Source organism: Amia ocellicauda, chromosome 23, assembly GCF_036373705.1.
Source record: "Amia ocellicauda isolate fAmiCal2 chromosome 23, fAmiCal2.hap1, whole genome shotgun sequence".
Taxonomy (NCBI): domain Eukaryota; kingdom Metazoa; phylum Chordata; class Actinopteri; order Amiiformes; family Amiidae; genus Amia; species Amia ocellicauda.
This window is the reverse complement of record NC_089872.1, coordinates 8,703,443-8,726,279: the sequence shown is the minus strand read 5'-3', so window position 1 is coordinate 8,726,279 and position 22,837 is coordinate 8,703,443. Positions and strand designations below refer to the sequence as shown.

General features: G+C 41.0%; 2 protein-coding genes across 2 annotated transcripts; both read left to right on the top strand.

The window, feature by feature from the left end:
- Positions 1-3,361: 3,361 nt before the first annotated feature.
- Positions 3,362-10,573, top strand: rhoua (ras homolog family member Ua). Its single transcript, XM_066696657.1, has 3 exons — positions 3,362-3,992; positions 4,895-4,953; positions 8,600-10,573. The coding sequence occupies exons 1-3, from the start codon at positions 3,752-3,754 to the stop codon at positions 9,053-9,055; spliced, it is 756 nt and encodes a 251-aa protein (XP_066552754.1). The 5' UTR covers positions 3,362-3,751; the 3' UTR covers positions 9,056-10,573.
- Positions 10,574-17,296: 6,723 nt separating this feature from the next.
- LOC136719424 (transmembrane protease serine 12) lies at positions 17,297-22,465 on the top strand. Its single transcript, XM_066697345.1, has 6 exons — positions 17,297-17,341; positions 17,773-17,794; positions 18,819-19,014; positions 19,177-19,442; positions 19,676-19,809; positions 20,239-22,465. The coding sequence occupies exons 1-6, from the start codon at positions 17,297-17,299 to the stop codon at positions 20,431-20,433; spliced, it is 858 nt and encodes a 285-aa protein (XP_066553442.1). The 3' UTR covers positions 20,434-22,465.
- The last annotated feature ends 372 nt before the right edge of the window (positions 22,466-22,837 follow it).

Below are 22,837 nucleotides of genomic sequence, written 5' to 3'. Positions count from 1 at the left end.
CAAACTCGCTGCATGGAGGAGAGGAGGACAGAGAAGAGCCACATTTGCAGATGTCCTGCAAAATAAAACGCATGAGACACAAATCTAGCACAGGTGCTAAATAAACAATGGTTTGCGCTGTATGGATGCTTTAACAAAACACCAGTGATCGTTTTTCTGTAGGATGCATCACTTGTTTTCTGTGTAGACATGAGTCACAGCAAAGGTAGTTGAGGCTGAGGGCACATTTACAATTCAGTGGGGAAATATTAACCATTTAGCAAGACACCAGTTATTTAGGAGATCATTTACACGCACAGATGCAGCCAGTGTGTGGATGCACATTTTACGCAAAGGAGACCAAAATCAGAGAAAAATGTAACCAAATAAACTATTTAAATCACAGACATTCTCGTATTTCACTATCGCATCTGTTACAGTACGTTTTAAAGTTAGCCTGGCACACCTTTTGGTTCAATTTAGGCAATTATACCTGACCGGAGTCATTTGTCGGAGAAAAACAGTGAAATTCGTGAGCAATGGAAGGTCTCTGCTAAGCTTTCCTAGAAACAGACAAAAAATATAAAAAGATAAAAGATATTTAACGACGTTAGGTGAAAGACCCAAATCCAATTTATGAAGAACACGCATTGCTTGGTTGGGGTCTTGTGCACTTTTATTCCAACCTCTCCAATTAAAGCTCTATTATAATCCATGCTTTACAATAATGTTAAACTCTATATTACGCATATTTCAGCATCAACCGACAAATTGAACAGCCCCAAATACGAAATACGAATTCATAAATGGATTACAAAGCTGGTCCATCTGCCTTTAAAATAGAAATAAAATGTTACTTTATGTTCTTGTTTTACCCGTTAATACCATTTTGTAATTTAAAACGTGTCCCATCAAAACAATAGCTAAAATACGTATATAAGCCGACAAATATTCGTAATCATTCCTAATCACAATTAAGATGTGCTCATTTATAATATATTAGTATAAAGAATTTTAACTATTAACTAATTTGACAAGGAAAAAAGCAACACCTACCTCAAGCCATTGATATACTGCTTTAACATTTCCTGCATAGGTAAGTACACACAAATATAATTAATTACAATCTAAATATTTCCCCATGGCATTATATTTAGTTAGTTATTTAAAGTATAAACTGCGGACACACAACGCCATGCTGCCAATGCACCTGTGAGGGGGTGTGGCGCACCTGGAGGGACGACACTAGAGGGGCGGGGAATCGGTCGGGACGAGCCAATCATCGCTGTCACACAACTGTTACATAATAACAGCCCGATTGTTGCGTTCGTGTTGCGCAGGTTTCCGCAGTTCCACCAATGGGATCGGTAGGATTCTGCAGCTCTGCGCAGACCTGCCTAAATCTGCGTTACAAGACCGCGACCAATGTCTGCACAGAGCTGCGCAGCCCTGCCACCTGACTGGCGCCAGTGGTTGCCCCACGCAGTCCTGCAAGGAAGGGCGGATCGATTTACTATCAAATTGACTGATAGACATAATTAATCGGGGCCCGAATTAAGACCCACAATAATCAGCGTTCGCCCTAATCTCACAGCGTGTTTCTACCACATCCTATATTACAATATTGAGTAGAGAAATGATTATTATATTGTTATTATATATGACCGTGTTCAGTATGGTATATGATATTTAATTGGCTGTTTTATAATTGGGCTAGTTCACCTAAATGACACCTTCTACATATGTCTGTATATGTTTATAGAAATATATAAGAGATCGGGAACATCTTTATATATTGGAACAATACATTGTGATGTACTGTAAAATATGAGTGAATTTAATAAACTGTGGTTTTAAAGGATGTATGCACAACATACTAACCACACATTGAAGTCTATAGACAGCGCATCCCTCCAGCTATAGGGTTTGATGGCATAACAAACACACCGCCAGAGGGCCCCATCGATTTACGTTTTAGTGATTTTTTGTAATAGTATATAAACCAACTGTAACAGTGATCTCGTTTCAATTAAAAACAAAATAGTGTTCATTTCAGTATTCAGTTACTGACGAGGATATTCACCAACAGTTGTATATCATCCTTGTACCACAAATAAGCTATTCATCAAAGTGCATGTGCAGTCAACTGGCCACTGACAAATATGGAGCATATGTGGATGACATCTTATCTCCGGCTATGTCATTGTTTATATTTGTTCTTGTTTAAGGCAATAGCAGCAAGAGCATGACTAAACAGAAAACAACAAATAAATAAAAGTGTCATTTAGTCATTAGAGTAACAGAAGTTTCCCCTGTTCACAATCATGGTGGTGCAGCGGGCTTTGATGTAAAGATATAGGTAAACAGCCCCCCGTGTTTGAAAGAAACCGTGATTGATTTTGTGTGTAGCATGTCTGCTCCACCCTTTTGCTTGGTGTGTTTACATGGAGGCTCTTGCAGGAGCTGATTGAGGGAGGACGGTGCAGACCAGCTCTATAGGGTTCAAGTGGAGTGACCAGACACTACAGGACAGATGCACTCTGTTGACAAAAAACTACCCAGTGTCTTGGAAATTCCCATGAATGAAGCAATGAAGAAAGTCCACTTCTAATGAATCTCATGTGGACTGAATGTGTGCCTTCAGCTAAATCCTGTTTGGCAGATACCTGGTCTTAATTATAGTGCAAGTGCTTATCCTGTGACGGTGTGGCCCTATAGTGCACGAAGTGGTTGTTAAAAGTTGAATATCTGCAATAGAATAGTTAATTGGTTCTCAAACGTGGTCCTGGAGGACCCCCTGGTGGTTTTTCTTCCAAACGAGCTCTCAATTACTTAATTGAACCCTTAATTGAACTAATGATTTCCTAAATTAGAGCCTTTTCATATTTTTTTTAACAGTAGGGGTTTTAAGTTAAGTATAACATTGTATAAGGAAATGCTTATCTTATTAAGGAAACAACAATTTAAAATGAAGTAATTAAATTAGTTCCATTAAGGGTTCAAAGAAGGGTTCAATTGACACCGGCAGGGTATACTGAGAACCACTGGAATAGTTCATGTCCATTAATGTTATTTATTCATGCACATCAATTCAGCCTAAAGCAAAAAAGAGTCAGTGTGCTTTGAATCTCCACAGCAATCAATTCAAATCTCACCAGCCTTGTGAACCTCCAACTTGTCAAGAGGAAGACAACCCAGAAGGCGTGCATGGTGAGCACATTGCGATTTGTATTTGGAGTGATGTGCACTGCAGCCAATGAGCCCACACGGTCTTCTGCTTGGTGTGAATGATCCCAGCCTTTGCACCACCATTGGTCAATGAAGCTTTCTTTTCTTTTTTTCTTTTCGTTAAAGGTTTACAATGACGTCATGCTGCTGGAGGGTAGCACGGCCAGGCTGGGGTAGATGTGTGTGTGTGTGTGTGGGGGGGGGATCCACACAGTGAAAAGCTGCATCGGAGCATGAGTGATACAGTCACATCCAGCAGGGACCCGAATCTGCAATAGGTTACATTTCCCCTCGTCCTTGAACATACACTGGCCTGCCTGGATTTCCCACTGTTGTGATTGTTTCAGCCACTTCTGAATGGGCTGCGATCACCAGCCGCTGCTGCGTTTGTTCCAAAGAAAACCTCTTTTCCAAGCAGCTGGGAGAGGGACCAGGCGCACGGTGCTCCCCATGAAACCCCCACGGATAGCTGGAGACGGGAACGCAATGGGATCGGGGGCTCGGGATTAATACCGTAGGTTGCCTTCTGTGGTGCCGGACTGCGATGCCGCCGCAGGGAGTGGCGGAGTACAAACTGGTCGGGGTGTCGGAGGTGCCCCCGGTCCCTCCTCGGAGGCTGCGGGGCAAGGACCTGACCAGGGGCCGGGCCGGATCGGCGGCGGAGCGCAAGGTGAAGTGCGTCCTGGTCGGCGATGGAGCCGTGGGTAAAACCAGTCTGGTTGTGAGCTACACCACCAATGGATACCCGACGGAGTACATCCCCACTGCGTTTGATAACTTTGCAGGTAACTCCCTTTTCAGTGACTCTATGTGTAAGACACGCTGATGTGGCTTGGGGTGGGATAGTCTGCTGTAACAGTTTTTAAACCATGCATCAGCCCGTCTTTAATATGCATGCAGTCATTTGGGCTGAATCTAGTTGCGATAGAGAGATCAGAGAGTCTGCAGCGATGAACATTGACTTTCCTGAGAGGGGCAGGGGTAAAAGCTGCTCTCTGTAATATAAGCTTTTTCATTTAAATGTCTAAACTGAACCATCTGGTGCAAGCTTTCCTATTGCATAAGAAATCCCAAGAGAGTTGACTGCTCGAAAGCTTTTCAGTTAAAGACATTATCCATTTCATGAGCTGTCCAACTGTAACCAAATGAAACGCTTCTTAAATAAACAAATACATCTAACAAGCCCTTTCATTTTCACTTAGAACAGTCATTTGGATCTATATCATATGATATCCTCATTTATATTAAGCCATATAAAGCAATGGGGTTGCTCTGTAAGACAGTTAAGTCTTAAATATGCTTACATATTTGATTTTGAGTCCCCCCGCCGTAGGGTACATTAGTACAAATGTGGTAAGCTTCTTAAAATAATGCCTTGAATTTTGATTTCTGTTAGCAATATGAATGGGGGACTAATCTTAATCACAGGCAAGGATCGTCTCCAAACTGGAAGATTCATTTTCAGTGTGCGTGTCTATATAGTGGTGTGTTATTCGTCCAGCCCAGATCTACAGTTTGGTTGCAATGGAAAGGACGGATCTCCAATTCGAGGGAGGCTCAGTGTGGGAGCCTGACCTACTTTGCGCCCCCAGGTCGTTAAAATGACGGCCGAATCTGGACAATCTCCCATATTAGCCATGGAAAGTGTTATCTATTCACTGTTATCCTTCCTGTTTTTCTTCTCTAGCGGTGGTGGCTGTGGACGGGAAGCCTGTGAAACTTCAGCTCTGTGACACAGCTGGCCAGGTTAGTAACTAAGAAAGGTCAACCACTTTCCTTAATCCCAAACTCAAGAGCCACTAGCAGTTCAGTTATAAACTGGAGCCAAATGGACCTAAAGAGAGGAAAATAACCAGTTTCTAAAAACAAAAGCTTTCCACTATGTCCTTGGGCTGTTTACAGGTCGGGTACAGTGTTTCTAGTAACAAGGGGATGTATAAATTGTGGCTGGACATTTCTATAGACAATAGACATTGCAGCTTCATCAATAACTGAGAGCTCAGTTGGTTCAAATACCAGCAGGGTAGGGGCTCCTCCAGGACCGGGGTTGAGAACCGCTGATTTAGATGATGCCTCTTAGTTAAATAAATAAAATGATACTGAAACTGTATTTCATTCAGCGACTATTTGAATGAGTACAATGGAAGAACTGTTCCTGAGAAATGTATATTGAAAGACTGGATGGCTTTTCCCTAGTGTTTGTGTAGGTTGGGCTCTTAATCTATTTAGCATAGATAGTATCTGCAAGAATGATTTCATTTAGGTAATTTGGTCCCACATTGCCAACGAGGAGCTAAATTGCTGTTAACCATTCTAATTAAGGTCCCTGGTGTTCATAGAGGAGATTAAACCACTGCTCTACGGGGATACTGCACTCTCTGTAAAGTTTTGAAAATACAAGCTCGAGTCGATTCGGCGATCACTGAAGGAGAAACAGATTGTGGACTGAGAAACACCTCAGTTATTGGGCTTCTGTGGCTTTAATTTAGCTCATGCTGCCTGCTCTTGGTTTTAGTTCTAGGGGGGAAATAACCTTTTATGAGTCGAGGGCCGGCCCACAAAATGAAGTACCACAGGGAAAACAAGGAGCTATTAAGTGTTGGAAAAGGCAGATTCATAGGTGCCTGAAACAAGTCCCCCCTTCACTTGGTGGAACCCAATTCCTTGGGGAGCTTTCGAGAAACCGCTCACAGACAGTTGGATCAATAACTCAGAGACCAAGTGTGCAAGAGGGTCTGCGTGACCTCTAGTTAACTTGTTCCTTGTGTTTGTACAGTAGGTGCTGTATTAAGTTACAGCCTAGCTCTGTCTCTCCTGGTTGCCACAACGCGTGCCTCTGATGCAGTTTCCCAGTGAATTAATCAATTCATTCATTCATTATCTTCCATTCAGCTTAACTCATCCTCCCAAATTATTACCTTTTGCACAAGGAACTGCATTTTTAGCTGTGTAAGAGTGAATGCTTCCCACAATTCTGTTGTAGGTGATGTATATTAATTGTGAGTACAACATTTTATAAGAATCATCAGAACTATATATATATATATATATATATATATATATATATATATATATATATATATACACAAAAACACAATCTGCCAATTACAACAGTGTTTGGTCACAAAAAACACTTTTTAATCCCATCTGGGGTGTTGATGAATTTGAATTTAAATTGTGGTAAATAAATAAATACACAGATCTATACCTACTGTGAATGGATATAGTCTCATTTGCATTTGTGAAACCATCATTCTCAATCTAAATTATCTGCAAATAATGCAAAGATAGTGCTGAAAAAATCAAATGAGATCACACAGGAGGTTTTCTGTGGTCTCAGTATGAACTCCCATGATTTGAATACAATGCACTCTGCTGGGAAAACAAAACACACCCTTTTTTTTTTAATCTCTTCCCTCACATTGTCAGGGTGAGAACAGTGATGAGTCAACATTAACACCTAGGTCCTTATCACAGCCGGCCTCATCTGCATCAGCCCCAATCATTTGTTATCGGTTCTGCACATACACCTCATTTGCAGGCCGTGCTTTGCAAGTTGTCGACATTGCATTTCATTTGCGCCGCCTCTGCCCTCTTCTGCGAACTGTCAAATCTATGTTGCCAATCCCCTGAAGCAATGTCAGCATTTGTCTCCTCCTAAAGTTGAGTCACCATCTCGGAGCCTGAGCTATATGAGTAGAGTAGAAGGAATAGCCTTTCGGTCACTGCTCCCCATACAATGACATCACCTTAAAATGAGCATTCTGCCCCTTAAAAACAGATTCATAGAAATGGATTACCACAAAAACAATAAAGCATCTTCAAGTGACACTTTACTGAAGACTAGAATCGCTGATATAAGCTGTTTAACTAAGTGGCAGCAGTCATACAGAAGACATGAGAGGTTAAAAATATTAGTCCTAAATAGATTGCTTCAATATTACTGAATACAAAAATTAAAATAAAAAAAGACCTGACTATTGGAACACTCACTGCGGAAAGCGAATTTCCAGACGCATCATATCCTGCCTCTAAGACATAAATGTCTCTCTTATTACCTTGGCTTGAGTATCTGAGCTTTTAATTTCGGTTTTCCTCTGAGGGTGTTATGAAGTTGTTGTTTTTGGGTCTCTTACCCCTGCCAACAATGAGTTTTTCGGAAGAGGATAAAAGCAGGTTTTCTAATAAGCCAAGTTAAAAAATAGTTTGGAGCATCTGGTGCTTTGTAGAGAATGCTAAACATGTCACTGCTTTTCAACTCGCCTAAAAGTGCTGATACAATAATTGGCATTGACTGGTTCAAATGATTATTCAGTCTGCGTTCTGCAGTTCCTTTACAGACAGCAGTGGAAGTATGTGCGGATTAATGAGCGAATTTAGGTGAAGGGTGTTATAATCTTTTTTTATATAATAGTTTCATAATCATTTCAAGTTGAATTTGTAAATGAACACTGTGTAACTTTTAAATGATATTTAAAAATGACAACTGATATTTTCCACAGGCTTTGTGTTTGCAAAATAAAAACACAGAAATATATTTTTAAGACGGGGAACCCAAACATATTTAACAAGCTACTGAAAATAATGTATCTGTAAAGTCTCTCTCTTTAATTATACTATTCACTCTATTTTTGAGAACTTCTGACTGCACTTTTTATTTAGTTAGATTTCAAACTGTTTGTGTAAAAATATACCAGGGTGTTAACAATAGAAAGATTCATTGGAAGTTGAAAAGCAAAGGATAGCACTGCATTGTTCCAAAATGTGCCACTTACTGTATAAAAAAAGGTGTGAGATAATAGGATAGTTCTCTGCCAGTTGGTGCAATCGGCAAACGGCAGCATCTGCAAATGCATTTGCACCTGAGAACATGTAGCCTATAAATTAAGAGAAATGTTTCACTGTAGGAAACAAGCAGTCCTACAGATTCCACACATTTCGGAGCAGCAGGACGTTGGAAAGAGACAGCAGGGAAGTGTATTGACATAGCTTAACTTTCTGGAGTCGATGTAATGACTTGGACTCAAATATAATAAATAGGGAAAGGGTGGATGTACGGATATCACATTTGGGTCATTTCAGGATGGGTTCAAAAAATGCGGGTGTGAAAGTACATTATCTTTATTATATATGTCAACTATAGGGCATCCACATCAGTCTAAAGTTCACATCCTGTATCCTTAAAACCTTCTACCTTTGCTAGTCTTATACAGTCAGTTGGGAGACAATATGATATGATATAGTTATAAAATTAGTTAACTCTTTTTATGACCTATCAAATCTGCCAGGAAGAAAAAACAAACATTCACAACCCGTTTCTCTAACACACCTCCTTGCTTCTTGCTTCTCGTGCATTGTGGGTAACCATCTGAACATCTTTCGTCCCCGGCAGGATGAATTCGACAAACTGCGCCCCCTCTGCTACACCAACACAGACATCTTCCTGCTGTGCTTCAGCGTGGTGTGCCCGTCCTCCTTCCAGAACGTGTCGGAGAAATGGGTCCCCGAGATCCGCCGGCACTGCCCCCGGGCGCCCGTGGTGCTGGTGGGCACGCAGTGTGACCTGCGGGAGGACGTGAAGGTGCTCATCGAGCTGGCCAAGTACAAGGAGAAGCCGGTGGACGAGGAGGAGGCGCGGGCGTGCTGCCAGGAGATCAAGGCCGTGTCCTACATGGAATGCTCGGCCCTCACCCAGAAGAACCTCAAGGAAGTGTTTGATGCCGCCATCGTGGCCAGCATTCAGCACGCGGACAGCCAACAGCAGCAGCTGAAGATGAAAAAGCGGACTCCGGATAAGATGAAGAAACTTTCCAAATCGTGGTGGAAAAAATATTGTTGCTTCGTATAGCGGCGTGCCTGGGTTGGCAAGCTGCTATTGGAGAGCTATGTTAGCTCAGACTAGTGAGTGTGTGAGTGTGAGAGAGAGTGTGTGTGTGTGTGTGTGTGTTGGGGTGAAAAGGAGGACACGATCTATAAGAGCTCCTGAGGAAAACGCAGTCTCTGCCCCTGGGGTCACAGAAAAAGACTGTAGATTTTATGCTCCATTATGAAATGTACCACATTTTGAGAGGAGAGACTTGGCTTTTCCTTTTTCGGCAGTGGTTGGGGGTGGGGGCTGTGGGTGTGGGAGCGAGCATTTTGTAAAGCCACTGTCAGCTGTTTCTTCTTAGCTTGATCAGAGAGCCGGAGCAATGACCTGACAGCTAGCTACCTGTTTAACCGACTTTTTTCCCATTTGTTTCTGTCCCACAGAAAATACATGTATCATTTAAAAAGTAGGTATACAAGTACTTTAGTGATTTAAAGATTTTCGTTTGACCTGTTTTTCTGGGTTTTTATTTTGCAACCGACACATTGGTGGGGTTTTGAATTCCATTTCAGGAAACACATGTGGAATAAAACTTGCAGCATTCACAAAAGGATTAGGAAGTCTAGCCTATTATGCTGCATAACAGGGTAATCTCCTCACCCAATTAAAGTAGTGCCTTTTGTAAACTTCAGTTCAGTGCCATTTCCAGACATTAAAAGTAGGGGGTAGGGCAGACATGGCATTACAGAAAGCAATTAATTTTACGTTTGTCTTTGATCACAATATAAGTCATATTTTGCGGATTGTTGCATTTCCGCAGTGTTTTTCTTTTATAGGCCACCCTTGATAAACAGGTATAGATGGACTTGGGAACAGTTTGGCTTTGGCCAGTTATAGTCTGGTTAGAGTTTTCCATCATGTGATGTAGACACATCTGGGAATGCAAACCTATCCACACTACCACCCTCCCGGCACAGAATCGGAAATGTCGGAAAAATTGTGAACAATATTTTACGGAACCGCTCGAACGATTAGATTTGTTCGGACGCTTTATGAATGGTTTATTGAGGGTGACCTATAAGACCTACTGGACTGCAGCTCTCTAGAACTACTACTGTCCATGCCTGGTCTACAGGTCTGTGTTCTATCTTTTGCCCTTCCCTCAGTGAATTCATTATTTCGCGTAATAGCGGAAATTAAGTCTGCAAAATAGATGGTGAATCTATAAAGACCTGAAAATCCTACAGGAATGCAGACCTGCTGGACCAGAGATGGGCACCCCTACTTTGTCACATAAATTGGGGGCGGGTTTCTGTTTCTCTCTTTTTAATTCATCTCTCATCAAATGGCTGTTTCATTCCCCTACATGCTGAGGGAACCATTGACAGTTGCATGATTCAGAAGGCGATGGCGATTGTGGGATTTTTGAATGCTTTGCATGTGGCCCCTCTGAATGTTTTTTTTCTCGCTTGGAGACCACAGAGGGGTCATGATTTATACAAACAAAATGTAGTCCATCAATTTTGTATCAGCTCAATAAATTTTGATACTGTACAATTGTTTTCGATCGCTCGTCTTTATCAGCAGGTAAAAGTTTGATACCTTCCTCTGGGATAAATTCACAATACCTTTTTAAAGAGGCCAATGCCATTCACCAATTCAAGATTACGGTCACTACTGTGTTTGGAGTTTTGTCAGTGCTGAAAAGGTAGGTAAAAAAAATCCAGTTGTTTGCCCAAGTTGTGGAGATATTTTTGTACCATTGTCAGAGTGCTGTTTTAGAGAAGAGCGATGGGTATATTCTTGCTAACATCCTGGATAGAACAAATGAGAAACTGAAAACACACTTTGACATTGTTTGGAGAGTGCTTGAAGTCATTGTCTTCTGAGAGTCTGGATTTCTGCCAAATCAGCTTCTTCCAAGAACAGAACAATGGGCTTTAAATACAGTACTTTCACTGATCTATAATGCCATGACTTTTGTGAGGTTGACCCACATCAGGCACATTACATGTTACATGCATTTATGCTCCTCTTTTTCTCTTACCATGTGTAGCTTATTAAAGTCATCAATCGAATTAGAAACAGCTAGACAGTCCAGTAAGAAGGGGGGTGATCTATTACTCTTGCACACTGTTGTACAATGGCTTGATTAATTGCTATGCAAAGATGTAAAGAAAAACAAAAGACACTAGATGGAAACATCCCAGTCGATGCTAAAACATGTTTTTCATCATCAACTGATCAACTAATTGCAGTTTGGTTCCACGTGTATCTAGAAGTCATGTCTACACAGGGCAATCTATACATTCAAGTTGTTTTATCATTATAAAATACAAAAATAAATAAATGGCAGTGCTAGGTTTGGGTATTTTAAAAAAGTAGACTAATTGAAAGACTACAAATTACTCATAATAGGAAGAAGACTTTTAATCAGTAGTGAAATGAGAATGTCCTACATTATTTAAAGTGCAACAAAATGTGAAGTAATGGAAGCGAATTAGATGTTTTATTGGTGTGTGAGTGTTGTGTTTTGAGTAAAATAGTCTATATGGACAGGTGTTTCTATGTAATATAAACTGGGGTCTCCTGTATGGGTCTAGGAGAGAATGGTATTACCCTGATATGTCTTGTCACAGCAAACAGTGGCATTTATAAATGTAATCATGAAGCGCAATTGGAAAAGGAATTGTTCTTTCCCCAGGTGGCCACTCCATTGTAAATTCATTAGGCAGTTTTTACCCCAGATTGAAATCTGGGCCTGTTACACTGCTACACAATCAAACAGTTCAATTTGCATATCTAGCTAAGTGTAGTTCTCTGTATAAACTAATTTATAACAGACATTTTTTTCCTTAATTAATTGGTCTGCTCACAAGCATTACAAATTAGGTTTGTGCACAAGTGTTCATGCAGCTGATGCCCCATTCTTAAGCTACATAATTATCAGAGAGGAAGTCGTCTTTTTCAAAATTGAATGGATTTAAAGGTATCAGTACATTTTCTTAATGGGGATGTATACGGTCAAGACCAATTTTGTTTTCGGGACAGTTTTTCAGGTTTTGAGAATGGGGGGGGGGGTGAGAAAGCAGACACATTTGCAAAGTAAAGATATCAAGAGACAGGAGATTCTCTTATATGAAAATGTTTTAGAAAATATGTATGCCATTCCTAAAAAGTAAAAAGAAAAAACGATGTATTTATTTATTTTTCTAATCTTTGCCGGCAGAATGTCACATCACAACAAACAACTTCCTGTTTTGCGTTTCCTTTTTGAAAATACAGACCATTCAGTAGGCACGCTGAAGTTTGCTTCACAAAAACACCCGACTCGATTTAAATTGCTGCTTTTAGAAGAGGCTTTTCTTGAATGATAATACAAGCTATTCAGAGAAATCTCTACCATGAATTTGCTATCTTGTTGACTGGGGACCTCTTCTCTTGGATCTACCAAATGGAAACCCACTAGTTCGCAATGAATCGGCTATGGGTGGAAGTTCTGATTTAGCCTGGGCGTATCTCTAAATTGAAACCCAGCACATTTGACCAGTTCATGTTATTGCGACCACCAGCCTGTTAATAATCCTGATACTGTTCTCTAAATCTCTTCCCGGAGGCTGTAAGCTCTCCAATGTGTTTTAGGTGGTGGCATTTCTGCCATAAAGTACTGATACAGTGTGAAGAGACAAGAGATTTTATCACAGGGGCTTCTGAACGGCTCATGTGGGAATTGCCTCTGTTCAGAGTGGAGGGTGTGCCCTATTGTCCGGAGACAGCCTGCTTGAATGTGCACTCTTACAGACGTTGAGAGACTTCCCAGGGGGCAGCACACCATTACCGTGCCCCTCTGGATCACGGAGTCAAGAGCACCGCTAACATATAGGCCAGAGAACAGACCTCCCTCTCGATAACATCAGTAGACTCAGACTGATGTTAACTGCATGAACTCTTTTTGTTATTTGGTTTTTCTGTAAGAAACTGTGTCATTTAGAGAAAAAATGTATCAAATTGTATCTGTATAATATAGTATATAATCAATAAATAATATAAAAACACAGATAACCTTTAGAGAAAATATTTACTGTGCCCACAATGCATCAGCACCCTGAACAAATTTATATGAAGTGTTCCTACTCAGCTCAGACTAAATCTTCTTAAACGCTGTAAGAAATTAATAAACTTCGCCACATTTCCTGGAATGTTGCTGTATATTCCTTTAGGCTACATTTTTTTTCCCACGACTTTGTTTTTAAGAATTTGCAGCTTGTGTTTTTCACAAGCTTTGGTACTTTCATGTGTGTCGCCGTAATGAAAGGAAACCCATTCTTCTGTTTTCAGTTCTGATGCAGCCCCCTCAGTTTTGATTTGGTTTTCATGAAATGCGATTTAAAAACGTTCACTCACTCTGGTGTGAAATCGCTATTCCCCTTTGCTTTCGCAGTTCGAAATTGAAAGAGACGTGACACTCTGCGCACATTTTCCACGGCTTTTGGGCATATCTGCTCAGCACCTGTGACATTTCTGGGACACTTTCAAAGCGATCGTTTGAGCACTGGGCCAGGGACAGAATCTGCGGTTGGCTTCGGAAAGTGGGAGACTGCCTCAGAAACCACAGAGCACTTTGCCCCAAATAACTGCCATGGCCAATATTGTTAACAAGCAAAATGTCAAGAGATTGCAAACAAACAGTGCGCCTCAACGCCTGGAGACATTCTTGTTCAGCTATGTTGAGTCTCCTCCACAATGATTATGCAACTCTCTCCCTCAGGGGTGATAACACGTTATTTTCACTTTATATGGTAAGCACAACTGTGCCCTAGAAAAGTCAGACAAACCCTTTGTGACAATACCAGTTTACAGAAGCTTGTTATCGTATAAGCCCAGAATAGCACTTGACTGATTGCTGCCGTGCGCCTCAGAGATGTTCATCGAACAGACCATCAAATGATTCCTTGTCACTATGTCACCTAAAGGTTTACCATGTGAGTCTTTGAAGAGAGGAGCTCTTAAGATAATAGACCTTTCCCATTAGCGTCTTTAGTGAACTGTCACCTTAACCCTGCAATTCTCAGAATGATGCCGCTGCTTCATTAGGTTCGGCGTACTTTGGTGTTTGTGTGTCAAACATTGTCAGTGTCAAGGCTTTTGAAGGTAAACCTGACATCAGTGTTGGTAAATATCATGTTAATGTGTTATATATTAATGTGAGTGTGTACGTTCTGAAGTGCCTATGTATAGCCCTGTATTTTGTGTTATTTTAATATTTCTTTTTAGGGCTGCATCTGGATGTGTGCATTTCGTCGGCTGCAGAACAAGACAGAAGACTTCACTATCAACATCATGTGCCAAGTGGAAGTGCTTTAAATAAATAAGGACTCTTTAAAAAGTCCTCCGGAGGTATGCTAGAGTTGTGCACAACTATGTTTTTTTACTTTTCTTTGTTTTACCTCATTGAATGGTATGTTTGGTGAATGGTCTATGTGAATATTATCCATGTGAATCAACAGAAACTGTATATGAAACTTGTTATGATTTCAGTTCAATTACACTCATAAACTGTATATAGTTGTTTATTTTCTTATTTCTCCAATTAATGAGTAATGTTGAGGTTTTGAAATATTAATTACTGAATCTTTAAGTGGAATTAAGAGGAGTGCGCAAGCCTTGTCATAAAATCAATACCCACACCTTCACCTTAATTTAGGATATTTTGAGGGGTTACAAGTGTGTTGGACATTTTGGTTAGAAATAACATGCATCTCCAGTAACTGCTTGGTTTTTATTTGCTTGGTCTCTGACAGTTAAACTTTGCTTTCCATCCTGCTCCTGAGGAATACATAACCCTAATTTGTACAGTCACTGTGATTAAATAAGTCACCCAGACACAAAATCAACCGGTTGATCTGCTCTGGTCAACTGCATTGCTAGATAAACTGTAGTGAAATGACAGCACGGGCTCAAAGCTCGGTCTCGGCGAGGGCAAGGTGAAAGAACTTAATCTCTTTAGGTTGGAACCGGGACAGCTTTGGGGAGATTGGATTTAGGTACACAAAAGCCTTAATAGGGATTGAGCTAGTCAACCCAAACCAGCACTTCAGACTCGGCCTGTGTCAGAGAACACAATAGAATCACAAAGTACATTCAGGGTTGAGAATGGGAGGCAGTTATTGTTTCACTCCATACTTTGTTTTGGAAGACCAAACAGAAATGTGTGTCTTGGTACAACACAACGCATGCAAGGATCAGTGCAAAGTAGGTAAAACAACAAATCAAGTGATTGCATTTCTTTGGGATGTTCTCTACGAATACATAACAATACAGAGAGGTCTGCATTCTCTCAAGGAGCCCGTGCTGTGCGTGTAACTGACAATGAAGTACGTCAGAGAGCAACAGGAGGCACATTGTCTGTTCTTGGCAGTGGCAGACACTCTCAGGAATATAAAAGTTTACAGCGAGTGGAGGTCCCGAGAACAGGTTGTGTACACTTTCCCAATCATTTCCAAATGTGGAGGGCTGGAAGGAGGAGCGTTGTTATTCTAGCTAATAGAAACCGCACTGTGTTAGCTGAAGTATTGGGACAAGCTTCCCACAGCCGATGGGAGATAAAAGCACAGCTTTGAGCTAATCAGAGGTTGATGTTTTGAAAAGGCAATTGTTTTGTGATATCTATGGTGCACCATCAACCATAAACTCGATTTTATGGTGAAGGCCAGTGTCGTGCACAGTCATTTGGGGGGGGCAGGTGCTCAAGCAAAAAAAAAAAAAGGGCACCCCTCTCATAATTATTTATAAAAAATAAAGTTACATACAGTAGCACATCTTTTACTTACTTACATATTGATTTATTTCAATACCCATACACTCATGCAGATGTTTAATACTCAACAGAATTCTACAAAATTATCAATTCACACAGAGACGATGGTCTTTAGCATTCACTATTTCTACATTTATCACAACAATAAAGCAACAATAAAGAAAACAATGCCACATTGTGCATGCTTTAGTGGTCCATTAATAACCATTCAAAATCAACAAATCTTTACACAAAATTGAAAAAGGCTGTTCTCTGAATAAATAAAATAATAAACCAAACAATCTACCCTCCAAACTACAAAGTAGGCCTATGTTCAGTTGCAACAATTAGGCTAAGTACAGGCCCTGGACTATTGCATCGAAATGTGCGGTCTTTGCGTATGTTAACTGTGGTGGCTGTGACAAGGGAAGTTGAAGGGGGGGGGCAAGAGGCTTGTGTGGTCTCGCAGAATTAGAACTCAAATGCAGTTGTCGGGTATTACAACATGCTTTTAATTGAGAATTGATGCCGTGGGCCAAATTAAAAAAATAAATAGAAAAATGAATGGCTTGCATAAAGAGCACTTATCTAGTCAGAGGCCAAAAGGGCAGGTGCTTCAGCATCACCTGGGGTTTATCTGTGCACGTGCCTGATTTAACAGTTATGTCAGTGTCAGTTTTGGTCTGTATGTTCTATAAACGTTTTGATCTGACTGAGAGATTGAACCATTTTGACCAAGGCTAACTGGAGATCCACTAGTAGGCTAGCTATATTTCAATGTGTATTTTTTAAACAGACAGAAATGCCTTTAACAAAACTCTTACCTGAAATGTTTAAATAAGTTGTTTAAAACTGACTGTTAACTGAGGTGTGGGACAGGGCTGTATCTGTTCAGTTTAATATACTGTCAAACAATTACATTTGATTTCTTTATGAAGAAAAGGGTGGCAATCCTAAAACTACCTCCTTGCATGGTTTTATATAGAATCAGTAATGTGTAAATAGATTATTCTCATTATTATATTATGCACTGAATTAATTTCGAACAGAGGGGAGACCATTCATGAAACACCTTTTCTAAAAATGTAATTTCTAGGAGTTCCAGTGGTGAGAAAATGTTTAGGTAAAACTAAAAGACACACAAACATTTAAATAATGCACATGACACAACATGTATTGCACTGTAACATACACTGTACATGTTGAAACAAATAGGGCACTGCCTATATTGAAATAACAGCAATAACTAATAAACAGTTTAGGTCAAAAATACCCACAGCAAAAACACTCAGTACTGAAAATACTATATTGCACAGTGCCCATGAAAAAACAAAATTAAATAATACATACAAATTAAAATGTTCACATTGAAATAAAATGTACTCCAGATAATTGCATAGTCTTGGGACCGTCGTGGCATTATGCACTTAACCAGAGGATGCATTATCTGGAGCAAGTTATTCAAATATAATACACATATAGACATGCGCGGGAGGCTGGCGGCGGATCGAACACACTGCGCTGCGTCGGTGCGTCGGTGCGTCAGTGCGTCATTGTGTCGGTGCGTCGGTGCGTCAGTGCGTCATTGTGTCGGTGCGTCGGTGCGTCAGTGTGACAGTGTGTGGCTGTGTCAGCAGCACCATGATTGAAAAAGTGATAGGTTGTGTTAGCTTCGTGGTTGTTATTATCAGCTTCTACAAGGCGTCTGTGGAGCAGATCAGACCACAAAGTAAGACTATAAATTAGTTTTTCTTATAAGTACCTCACATGTAATTGAAACGAGTATTTCACTTTTCACTTAACGCAATGGTTTTCAAACCGGTCCTGCAGTACCCGCTGTCCTGCTGGTTTTTGTTCAAACTGAGGTCTTAATTGATTAATTGAATCCTTCATTGACGTAACAAAGCAATATACCATTCAGTTAAGTACTTAAGACCTAGGTTGGAACAAAAACCAGCAGGGCAGGGGGTACTCCAGGACCGGTATGAAAACCCCTAACTTACCGTATTGAAATTAGCGTGTGTGTGTCTAAACTGCTTGTTTTATTGGACCCTGGCCCGGTGGGACCCTCTACCCTGCTGGTTTCTGTTCCAACCGACTCCCCAATTACGTGAAACCTGAATTTAACTAATAATATGTTCCTAAATCGGGGCCTTTTCATGTTTTAAACAGTAGGGGATTGAGTAAATTATACAATTGTATAAGGAACGTATTATCTTATTAAGGAACCAACTTTTGATCAGTTACACAATTAAAAAAGTACCAGGGATGAGAACGACCGTTTGACAGTAACAGTAACGTTACTTTTTTAAAATATTGGAATCCAACGGTAGGCCGTTTGAAATTAATATTCATGAGGAGTGGAACGCACGCCCTTTTACGTCACTGCCGCTGTGTGATAAATACAGAGGCGGCGGGGATGCGTCACCAAAACAAGCTTTCTTACCAGCCATGGCGCTGCTGTGCTGTAGCTCGTTTCCCTTCAACGCCTTTAAATGTGGCATTTTATTGTACAGTTATTGCTACACCTCTCTACATAGGTAGCATTACCCATCATTCACCTTTACACAGCTGAAATCCTCTTCAGACACATTGTGATGGTACAGTGCAAATGTAAAGTGCCATGCAATGTTGATTTCAGTCTTCTATTGACATTGAGTGGTCAGCAAGTTTATAAATGTTTCAGATATATGTTATTGATATATTTAATATTATTCTTATGCAGCATATCAAATACTAGTGCTCCTTTAACTTGGACGTTCAAGTTTTGGTGACTAATGAAATGTGTTATTATAATGATTTACTACTACTACTACTACTAATACAAATATTAACTAGGACTTACACACACTTTGATTTGTAAATAACATTTAAAACCTAAATAGTGTTCAGAGCATGCAATATCCATCAAACACAAAACAACTAACACGCATCTACTGATGATCTCTTATTCAGTTTTATCTTCTCAATGTATTTGTCTGTGTGTTGATCAATGCATCTATCCAGTGGATTGTGGACAGATTGCTACCAGGTCACAGCGGCGGATCTCTCGTTTGGACGGAGGGAGTGACGTGGGCCTTGGAGAGTGGCCGTGGCAAGCTTCTGTGCAGGAGAAAGTCAACAACTCCTACCAGCATTTCTGTGGAGGCTCCATTATCCACAAACTGTGGGTCCTCACTTCTGCAACGTGTGTCTTCTGGAGGTGAGCGCACGGCCCTCTCATGGGGTCCAGGGGGCACTGTCGATCCAGAGGCGTGCTGCACAGAGGGGGGGAAATCAAATCAATGACAGTGAATAAGAATAACAATTGTTTGTATGGCAGTATCAGTCCCCACACAGCCCCTCCTCCTCCTCACCTCCACAGAGAGCCTGAGAGTCTGCTGGTGAAGGTGGGGGTTGTTGACGCAGCCAGCTGGATTCCAAACGTCACGCAGGAGTTCCAGGTGACCCACATCATCACCCACCGGGAGTACGACCCATCCACGTCCAGGAATGACATTGCCCTGCTGAAGCTGCACACCCCAGCGGTATACACCGATTACGTGAAGCCCATCTGCTTGCCCGACAAAATGCAGGCGCGCCGCGATCCGACTGAGTGCTACATCGCCGGCTTCGGCCTACAGAACAACGGTAACCCGCCACTCAGCCTCACTGCCCTGGGGGCTGTTGTCCACACTGAGCACACCCTGACCTGCAGTCTGACAGGTATAGATACAGTGTATAAAGGACGCTAGCTTACATATTAAGTTCATGAACTATACTGAAACTACAGGAGTCAGATATACATGAGTACCACTGCTGTAAAAAATAAGTTTTCAAAAGTCTTTACATTTTCTTTAAAAGTCTTTTTTTATTCAAAACAGGGGTCTATGGCATATTACAACAGACCAGAGTGCTCATTATTCCGAATCCAGTCTGCAACCAGCCTCGTGTATACAAAATGGCAGTGAAGAAAAGGATGATGTGTGCAGGGGCTAGATGGAGTGACGCGTGTCAGGTACAGTACAAAACGAGAGGCCCAGGCCGATGGTTTCTGTGGAGAAACAGTTAAGAAAGGAACCATGAAGGGGTCTGTGGTTAGAGGACTGTAGTCCTGCCTGAAACTGAAGTTTAATTAAGCTTCCACTGAAGTCATTTAGAGATGTATTCAAGCAGCATTAGTTTAAAAGTATTACAAAAAGATGAAAGCATGTAAATGTATTGAATTAAATCAGTAAAGCAAATACACTGATCAAGGGGAACAGTGGTGTTGCAGGAAAACTGAAGAGCCCTTACCTGTCACTGCACACAGCAGCCCAGTGCGCTGGGGGCCAGGCCAGGCTCTGTAACCTCAGGCCATAGCAGTGCTTAGAACTGGGGCCCCATAGCAACTGGCTCTACCACATCTAGCGACTGTTGTATTGAAGGTGCTTATGTTTCCCTGCAGGGTGACGATGGCATTGCTCTGCAGTGCTACCTCCCGCATGACCAGAGGTTCTATGTGTTTGGTGTGCGCAGCTTCGGCCAGCCGTGCAGCAGCAGGATGAAACTCTCCGTTTACACTCGTGTGCAATATGTTTATTACTGGATCAGACACAGTGTAGCGAGATTCTCATGTTCTGCACCCACTTGCCACTTCTAGGCTGGCCTGAACCCCAGCCTGTACCCAAGAGATGAACACAGACCCCTGACTTGGCTCATCTAATACAGTTTTGTTTTAAAAATCATGCCAACAGCTCCTGTCATTCAGTCTGTGGGAATGGGCTCTGTATAGCAGTCACATCTCTCATCCACTAGAGCAGGGACACACAAACGCACACAAGCGTGGCCTCACTTCCCAGAAGGTCACAGCGCGGGGCACCCCTCTCATAATTATTTATAAAAAAATAAAGTTACATACAGTAGCACATCTTTTACTTAATTACATATTGATTTATTTCAATACCCATACACTCATGCAGATGTTTAATGCTCAACAGAATTCTACAAAATTATCAATTCACACAGACGATGGTCTTTAGCATTCACTATTTCTACATTTATCACAACAATAAAGCAACAATAAAGAAAACAATGCCACATTACATTACATTATTTGTCATTTACCAGACATTGTGCATGCTTTAGTAGTCTATAAAATTAATAACCATTCAAAATCAACAAATCTTTACACAAAATTGAAAAAGGCTGTTCTCTGAATAAATAAAATAATAAACCAACCAATCTACCCTCCAAACTACAAAGTAGGCCTATGTTCAGTTGCAACAATTAGGCTAAGTACGTTCTGTGTACTGAGGTGAAGGGAGCAGGATCGTTCTGCTTTACAGGGGCATCCTCCTCGGTGCCTTGTCTTGGAAGATTCTGATGACCTCACTTTGGTTTATCTGGATGCAAGCAAGAGAAGGTCAGAGAACCGTTCTTCTCCACAGAGACTTCTCAGTTTGTTCTTGATCGTTTTCAGTTTTGAAAATGATCTCTCTAAAGAAGCTGTTGACACTGGCAGTGTTGCATAGGTTCTTATAATCTTGTTTTAATAATATTCAAGGTAAATACATGATATAGATTACTGCAAGTGTTGTAATGTAGACCTACTTTTATAAGGTTAGTTCAACTATAATGCTGACAAAATACTAATATTCAGCTAAAGTAGCTGCTTCAGGTCTGATTTAGAATCGCCAAACCACTTTGTGTAGTTCAAATCGATTGTGGGCCTATAATAAGATTTCAATAAAATTAGATTAACAGTTAAACTTTCAAATCTGAGCTTTGTAAAGACCCTGGACTATTGTATTGAAATGACAATAAGTTGGCTTGACTACAACTACCAGTACATTTTGTGTCACAGGAGTAAGAATCGATCATTTACTTGCTTGTTGTTAAGCTTAATGATGGGCTATTGCCTAAGTTAGGCTGGCTGTATTGAGATGTTTTAATAGTGGTTTAATTTCACAACAGTAACAAACAATGCTGAGGCTTAGGGCAAACACTATCGTTACCTGGCTGTCACCAATGAAAGCAGGTCAAGGAGACGTGGACGCTGCTCCACAGGGCGCTCGATTGCATATGTTAACTGTGGTGACTGTGACAAGGGAAGTTGAAGGTGGGGGGCAAGAGGCTTGTGTGGTCTCACAGAATTAGAACTCAAATGCAGTTATTGGGCATTACAACATGCTTTTTATTGAGAATTGATGCCATTGGCCAAATTAAAAAAGTAAAATATAAAATTAGAAAAAGAAATAGAACAAAACAATATCTTGCATAAAGGGCACTTATCTAGTCAGAGGCCAAAAGGACATGTGCTTGAGCACCACCTGGGGTCTATCTGTGCACGTGCCTGGTGAAGACCATCTACCAACAAGAAGAATAGCACTAACAGCATTTAAGTGGCTTGTGGTCAATCCCACAGAACACCTCTGGGATTAACTGGAAGATTAAATAAGAGAAAAAAAAGCACTGAAACCCCAATTCTCTAGGTGCACTAGAAACTGTGCTGTAGCAGAAGATATAGCAGTCCTCCCATGGCAATCTCTACAGAATAATAATGCAACAGCACTCTATTACATCACAATATGAACATGCACGTCTGTGGTGTTGGGTGAATGTCCTGATGCTTTTTCTGAGATGGCGGACAGCGGATTTTATTCATTAAATGTGGCACCCAAGCCTTTAAAGCAGCTCTTGGGTTGTTTTCTCTTTTAAGGATTCAAAAGCACCATAAGCTACCTATGACTGAATCCTGCTACCTGTCACTTGGGAGCTGGTTAATTTGTAGGAACAACATCAGCATGCTGCTAAACCTGCATTACACACAGATCCTTTAAAGGGAGCTGACAGGGCTACCCGTGCTGTGGATTTGCCTCCTGCTTTGGAGCTTTACAGCCACTGTAACATATGGTGGATGATCTTCCTCTGACGCCTCCCCCACCCACCCCCAAGCCTACAGTCAAACATTACTGAGACACTTTGACTGGTCCAAAGTCGAGTCAGCAGTCTTAAGGTTACAGCCCAGCAAATCTGTTGCTTTAAACCAGCATACCACGTCAAAC

Coding starts and splice junctions, on each gene's coding strand:
- rhoua (XM_066696657.1), top strand. CDS start 3,752: ATGCCGCCGCAGGGAGTGGCGGAGTACAAACTGGTCGGGGTGTCGGAG. Junction 3,993..4,894: donor TGCGTTTGATAACTTTGCAG/GTAACTCCCTTT, acceptor TTTCTTCTCTAG/CGGTGGTGGCTGTGGACGGG. Junction 4,954..8,599: donor TCTGTGACACAGCTGGCCAG/GTTAGTAACTAA, acceptor CGTCCCCGGCAG/GATGAATTCGACAAACTGCG.
- LOC136719424 (XM_066697345.1), top strand. CDS start 17,297: ATGCGCGGGAGGCTGGCGGCGGATCGAACACACTGCGCTGCGTCG. Junction 19,015..19,176: donor GCAACGTGTGTCTTCTGGAG/GTGAGCGCACGG, acceptor TCACCTCCACAG/AGAGCCTGAGAGTCTGCTGG. Junction 19,810..20,238: donor GATGGAGTGACGCGTGTCAG/GTACAGTACAAA, acceptor GTTTCCCTGCAG/GGTGACGATGGCATTGCTCT.